Source organism: Poecilia reticulata, linkage group LG19 (genome assembly GCF_000633615.1).
Source record: "Poecilia reticulata strain Guanapo linkage group LG19, Guppy_female_1.0+MT, whole genome shotgun sequence".
Taxonomy (NCBI): Eukaryota; Metazoa; Chordata; class Actinopteri; order Cyprinodontiformes; family Poeciliidae; genus Poecilia; species Poecilia reticulata.
In genome coordinates this window covers 27,119,801-27,126,616 of record NC_024349.1, presented here as the reverse complement: position 1 = coordinate 27,126,616, position 6,816 = coordinate 27,119,801, and the positions used below count along the sequence as shown (strand labels likewise).

At 43.3% G+C, this 6,816-nt stretch overlaps 1 protein-coding gene across 1 annotated transcript in view; it reads right to left on the bottom strand.

Moving 5' to 3' along the window:
- Positions 1–6,816, bottom strand: part of cabcoco1 (ciliary associated calcium binding coiled-coil 1) — a 34,146-nt gene that overhangs the window by 13,151 nt on the left and 14,179 nt on the right. The window contains exons 4-5 of the mRNA XM_017310921.1: positions 5,702–5,871; positions 5,421–5,565 (exon numbers count right to left, since the gene is read on the bottom strand). Of these exons, the coding sequence (XP_017166410.1) occupies positions 5,421–5,565; positions 5,702–5,871 (315 nt within the window). The remainder of the gene's footprint in view (positions 1–5,420; positions 5,566–5,701; positions 5,872–6,816) is intronic.

The following is a 6,816-nucleotide window of genomic DNA, read 5'->3' as shown; positions in this document are numbered from 1 at the left end:
GAAGCTCTCGATTTACCGGTCGATCTACGTTCYCACCCTCATCTATGGTCATGAGCTTTGGGTCATGACCAAAAGAACGAGATCACGGATAAAAGCAGCCGAAATGGGTTTCCTCCGCAGGGTGGCTGGGCTCTMCCTTAGAGATRGGGTGAGAAGCTCGGTCATCTGGGAGGGACTCAGAGTAGAGCCGCTGCTCCTCCACATCGAGAGGAGCCAGTTGAGGTGGCTCGGGCATCTGGTCAGGCATCTCTCCCTGATGAGGTGTTCCGGGCAGGTCCCACCGGGAGAAGGCCTCGGGGAAGACCCAGGTCACGCTGCAGGGACTATGTCCCTCGGCTGGCCTGGGGACGCCTTGGGATTCCCCCGCAGGAGCTGGAAGAAGTGGCTGGGGAGAGGGAAGTCTGGGCCTCCCTTCTGAAGCTGCTGTGAGTCAAACGATGACTGGGGCAGCCTACTATATAAGTACTCGGGGACCACTTCTTTAAAATTACACACATTGGTAAAACAAATCGCGTCCCGTATCGGATCAATACGTGACGCTACATTTAACAGCACGGCACATTTAAAGTATGGCACCTTTATGTACTTTTTCTGGACAGGTGGCAACCCTAGTCACATTGAGTGTCAAAGACATAGCATTGTCCAAAAATGGTAACCAGAATATTGAAAATGTGGTTTTAGAGGTTTTGAGTCGATCTCGGCAGGTGACTAACTGATCGCCGCCAGGACGCCGAGACCAGCACGTCCTCTTCTGACAGGCTTATCAAAAATATTCACTAAGATCCTAAACGTTTGTTGCTTCATTAAAACAAGAATAATTATTAAAAAAAATCAACGAAACATGTTAAAATTTAAAATCTAAGTAATTATTGTATCAACAAGGTGTTGCGCAATTCAGTGCGTTTCGGTTCCATTAACAAAAAAAAAAGTTAAAAAAAAGGCGACTCAAAGACCGACTGAGAGCAGAGCAGGAGTTTAAATTAGCTACTCAACCACCGCTGTGTTCATGAGAGGCTTATTAATAATCGAGAAATAAATATCAAGCCTGGAAACCTGATATCGTAACGTCCTGTTGTGTTTTTAAAGTAATCTCTGCTCGGCTTGCGGGGCGCAGGCGGTTGCCACGGCAATGGGTGTGCTTATACGACAGTGTGTTCACACTGCAGCCTGAACTGACCCAATTCCGATTGTTTTGCCAGGGTCGTTCACACTGCCAGTAAATGCGACCTGTATGCGTTCTGCAGTGTGAACGGGCAAATGACCTGAAAGTGTCCCGCATACGTACTAGAGGGCGCAATAGCGTCAGCGTTTTACCAACTGCCATAAGAAGAAGTGCTCAGTGTTTGCGGAAGTAAACATGGAGGCTAACGGTGGAGCTTAGCTTACATATTTGAAGTTGTTGTTCGACCGGAGCAACATATTAACAACTTAATCCTCATATAGTCCACCATGGTTGTTGTTTTTCTTCCCGCTTGTGCGTATCAGGACACAGAATAGTGAGATTTGTTGAGAATCAGTGACGTTCAGTTCGGATGAATGCGGCCTGAACGTTAAGTCGTATTTGAATCGGATACGTACCGGATATGGGTCACATTCGAAAAAGAATCTGACCTGTGCTGTTCACACTGTCATGAAAAGATCGGATACAGGTCGCATTACGTCAAAAAAATTGGAATTGGGTTACTTCAGGCTGCAGTGTGAACGCACCCAAAGAGACAGAGTAAAAAGAGTGGTTTTGAGTTGATCGTCTTTTCGGATTGTTTTACCTTTGTTTACCTTTGCTGTGGCTCATCACAGCCGCTGCAGTTTATGAACGTTCAAATAAACGACAAACTTGGACTAATTACCTCGTTCGTTTGTGAGCATACATCACAACAAACATCAAATAGGACAAATATATTTCATTAAGTTTTAACAAATTCTACTGTGATAATTATGTAAAATTAAATTAATTATATCCTGACTTCAGAACCAAATTTTAGATCTACCATGACTGACTGACACCTACTGGTGTCAGGTTTGCAACCAGCTTCTGACTGAGAAACCAGTGACCTCCTCCCAGTGTCAGAATCTCACTGAGGAAGAAACTGGATTAGGTTTTCTGTCACTTTATTATTTCTGCTATAACTGATGTATATTTACATATAAAATAAGTCAATAGAGTTTAATTTGAAATTTTTGTCTTTGTGTCATGAGGTAGATCTCAGGTGGCTGGTGAGAGAAAAAGTAGGTCTTGCTCTCAAAAGGTTTGCGCACCTCTGACTTAATATATAAGTAGGTAGAAATAATGCATATCTTAAACTGAATGCTCAAAGCACCAGGGTTTTTATAGAAAAATATCCAGATTTTGGGTGTGAGGTTTTAGAGGCTCTATGTTGAAGATGGTAAGCAATAAAGACAACTCTTTTCCGTTTTTTCTATCTGCTCCGTCTCTCTGCTCTCGTCTCCCACACTGAGTTGTCAGCTAGTTGTAGCACTGAGCTCCTCCTGTTTCAGAGAGTTAAGAGTTAAAGAGCTAAATATAATTGAGATATTTGCTACCTTCAATAAATGTCTATCAAACCAATAGCCAGTTTTGCTCATTTTGATTTTCAAGGCATAACAAGGCAGTTCATCATGATTCAGCCGAAGTAATGAAATAACAAACTGCAGTCTGATTTTTATTGTTAATGTGTTTCTTCCTATTGAGCAGTGAAAGTAAATAAAATGTGTTGTCATTGCTGGTGAGGCACTGACTTATGACTTAGACACCATCCATGTTATTGGACGTACGGAAATTTTGCGCATGCGTACAACGCTGATGGGCAAAAAGACTAATCTTTTACATGTTATCCATAGCCGCGTTAACTTAGTGAAACTTATAAATGTAGGTATTAATTTCGTGCTATGATCCACAGCAAAGTGATCTGTATTCTCCAAGCTACGCAGACTCGTTGCCATAGCAACTGACAACAATGCCACTTCATGTTTTAGGATTTAACACCAAAAAACATTCAAGAATTTTGCACACAGAACAGAACATTAAGTCTGTTGTTGTAGTACGTTTTAGGCTTAATGTTTTATTAACTGCTGTGGTAGATTAGCTACCGCTTCTACTTTACTGAATTATTTAAACATTAACCGTAGCCCACAAAACGCACATTTAATTAAAAAACTAAATAAAAACATCTTATTGCTGTCTTACCTTTACGTATCAATAAAATCCATGCGCCGCTAATTCTGCACAAAAATATCCGTTCATCCAAAGCCAAGTTTATCCTCGGCATGTCTGTCTCGAAGTAAAACTTTCAGCTCCGGTGTTGGTCTAACTTTAGTTATCATCTCCTGCTTCAGTTGAAAATCCAATTTAGAAAACTGTTTAAGTGTAGAAATGTGGTCTTTCATGTTGACGTCGGAAGAGAGAAGAAAACAAATGTATCGCTGTACTTTACTTATTTACTGTGTGGCTAGCTCCATGGCTAGCTCACTGTGTCTCTGCAGTTGTACAGTCACAATATCTGGGATCATGAGCGCCCCCAGCGGTGAGGCAAGAGAACTGCCTGCCTCACCTCGAGTCTGTTCTCTGCCGTTTCTGATCGCTCCTCCGCACACAAAACACGGTAAACACAGTTAGTGACAAAAAAACATTGTACGTTATATACATAAGCGAAATTATGGAAAATCAGTCCATATATTAAATGTTTCTTAGGCATTTTATTGCCGGCGTACAGACAGGATGAATATAATATAATGAATATAATATAATATAATGGCAGCCAGTGCAGTGAGCGAGAGGTTGATCAATCCCAGGTGAGGCTCAGTTCGCTGTTGCTGCTCGTTTCCCGGAAGCAAAAAGCGGCAGAAGCCTGTTGGTTCGGCTGCAGCGATGGTGATGGATTAGTTGATCCAGCTCCGCCAGAATTCAGTCTTTTTCAAAGATCCGGTAGTCACAGGCAGCGACTGCAGATCGTGTTATGCTTGGATGGTGCTCTTGGCACTGAAGGCCATGTAATAGACCAGGATGCTGGTCCAGACCCTCCCTAAACCTCCCTGGGATTTCCACCCCTGGGCATCACTTGTCATGATGTCAGTATGTTGGTTTTTTTTTGTTTGTTTCTTATATACTTCCTGTCAGATGTCAAGGTTTATTTTGACCCAAGTTATCCTCCAGTGTTCCCCGTTAATTTAGCCCTGGTGTGTCACCAGTCTCCGCTAATTAGTTATTCCCCTCACCTGTTCCCGCAAGGGTCGGGGTGCAGAACCACGAGGTGTTGGGGTTGCTGCAAAGCTCCTTGTGGGATTCTTTTATGATTTTCTGTTGGAGGTGTTTGGCCGACGGGCCAAACACCTCGTGTTGTCCCAGACGTGTTGTCCCAGAAAATCTGTGTGATCTTGTCCCAGTGGTCCTGTCCGTTGTTCCAGAGGATCTGCCTGCTCCAGCTCCGAGGGTTCCAGCCCTTGCTCTGGGATCAGAAACCATATTGGTCCTAGGACCTTGCTGGGGGCCTTCAACGAGGGGTCTCCATGGCCGTTGGCTTCGTCGCCTTTGGCCCCCAGTTTGGGAGGTGCGGAGGAATGCTGCGGCCCTCCAGTCGCCCTCCAGATGTGCTTCGGGCTCCCGGTCATGTGTGCATGGTGGTCTGCTGGACCCGCCTGGTCGGCCATCCAGCCTGGACTGTTGGCTGAATATTTAATGGCTGCCCAGTTGACTTTGGTTTTGATTTTCTGCTCCATCAAGCTCTTCCCTCCCCCTCCCCCCACCCATCACCCTCCCCTGCCCGTGGTGGGTTGTTTTTGAGTTTGTTTTCTCGCTCCCTCTGGGCATCCCTAATTTATAGGCCTTTGGGACTGGGTTTCTCTTTTCTTGAGGAGTGGGGTTATGTTTTGGAGCGTCTGGCATCCGGGGGGAGGTTTCTGTCATGTCAGGATGTTGTGGGGGTTTTTTTGTTTCTTATATGCTTCCTGCCAGATGTCAGGGTTTATGACCCAAGTTATCCTCCAGTGTTGCCCGTTAATTTAGCCTTGGTGTGTCACCCGTCTCCGCTAATTAGTTATTCCCCTCACTTGTTCCGATAAGATTTAAGTTTGAGTTGTGTTGCGGGATTCTTGTCTGGGTTTCATGTATGGATATCAGTATTGCTCCGAGTGCTGACCTGCTCATGTTCCAACTAAAGAAAATTAAAAGCAAGATGCTACGTCACTGTGTACCTTCTGGTTCATTCTCAACCTTAAAGACTTCATTCCTGACATCACTGCTCTACAGAAATAGTTTGTTAAAGTTCTGAAACTGTTGCGACTATTACTAGAAATCATACATATGGCAGTGATGTGATTAGAGCCCAAATTCTTTAAAGTTTGGTGATCAGCTGAATTATTTAATTTCCCTTTGGGATCAATAAAGTATCTTTGAATTTGAATTTGACTGGCTTGGTCAGGCTTACCTTTTTGTTACATAGCATATCAGTGCTTTGGCTTCATTATTGTTCAAAAGTGAAGTTCCATCTTCTTCAGAAGGAGCACAGTGGCAGGCAGCAGTTATGGCTTTCATGAACACCACCATATTATCCACTGAACTCATCTGTTTTTCTGGGGGAGGAAGGCAAAGCACAAATAAACTGTAAGTCTACCAGACCTTTTTCTTTCTTACAAAAAAAAGTCAATGTTAGAAGTGTGAATGCAACACAACTCATCAGCTTAAGAACCAACATTCTGCATTTCCCACCTCTTAGATTTTCCAGCAGTATATGGAGTACAGCCATGGTGAAAGAGATCTGTGTGGGGCTAAACTTGGCATCTTTAGCCCACCAGAATCCAGACAAATAGTACTGAAGGAGGACAGCCTCTCTGATACAGGTCTGGTGGTTTGTGAAACCCAGAATGTTCTCCATGTTACTACAAACAGAGAATGGATTTAGATTACACTGTAGTCGTGGTAAACAGTCAGTGATAACACTGCTAAAGCAGAATGTTGGTGTGCTAACATTCCCTACTTAATAAAATAATCTTTCAAAAACAGAACCCATCTGACAGGGAAATTTGTACCACACTCAGCACAGATGTTTCTGTTCACTGTTCCAGGCTATTGCTCATGGTAGTCTGTACATTTTTTGCCTGAGAGCTTCCTGCTTCCAGCTTGAATCTAGGTTGGTGTGGTAGACCCTGGTCTCTATCAAACGGTAAAAATCAGTTTGAAGAGTTTCAGTGAGGCTTCTGGGCTCATCATAGCACTGAAACAGCACTACTGAAAGTTATAAATGATATTCTCTTGGGTTCAGGTAATGAAGCCAAGCTAGGTGGACTTCTGTTCTGGTTTTGCTAGATCTCAGACCTGCTGTTGAAACAGTCAACCACAATATTCTCTTAAAACCAGGGACGGAGCTCCCGGCACGGGCCTAAATGGGAGGCAGAATTGGATTTCAAGGACCCAAGTTGACTCATGGTTGCAGAAAACTTTACAAGACTGACTGTACTGTAAAATATTGAATTAAATGTTGTGCTTACATTACTGGCTTTATTTTCACTCTTACATTTAATTTTATGACACGCAAATTTACAAGTTTGCGTGTCATACACCCAAACTTGTACCCAAAATACATTTTGGGTGTATTAAAACTTGTCACCAGCCGTCCTCCAACGTCATCAGTCACTTGGCTACAGATGGCAAACTAGGTAGAGCATTTTTACGAACTAAGTTAACATGAGTGGAGCTCCATGGAGCAGCAAAGTGGAAAGGATGGGGAAAAATATTCATATATTTAACTTGCCCCTGTACCTTTTATCACACTTAACAACAGATGAGTCAGCAGCAGTTCTAAACACCATGCCATATTATATATA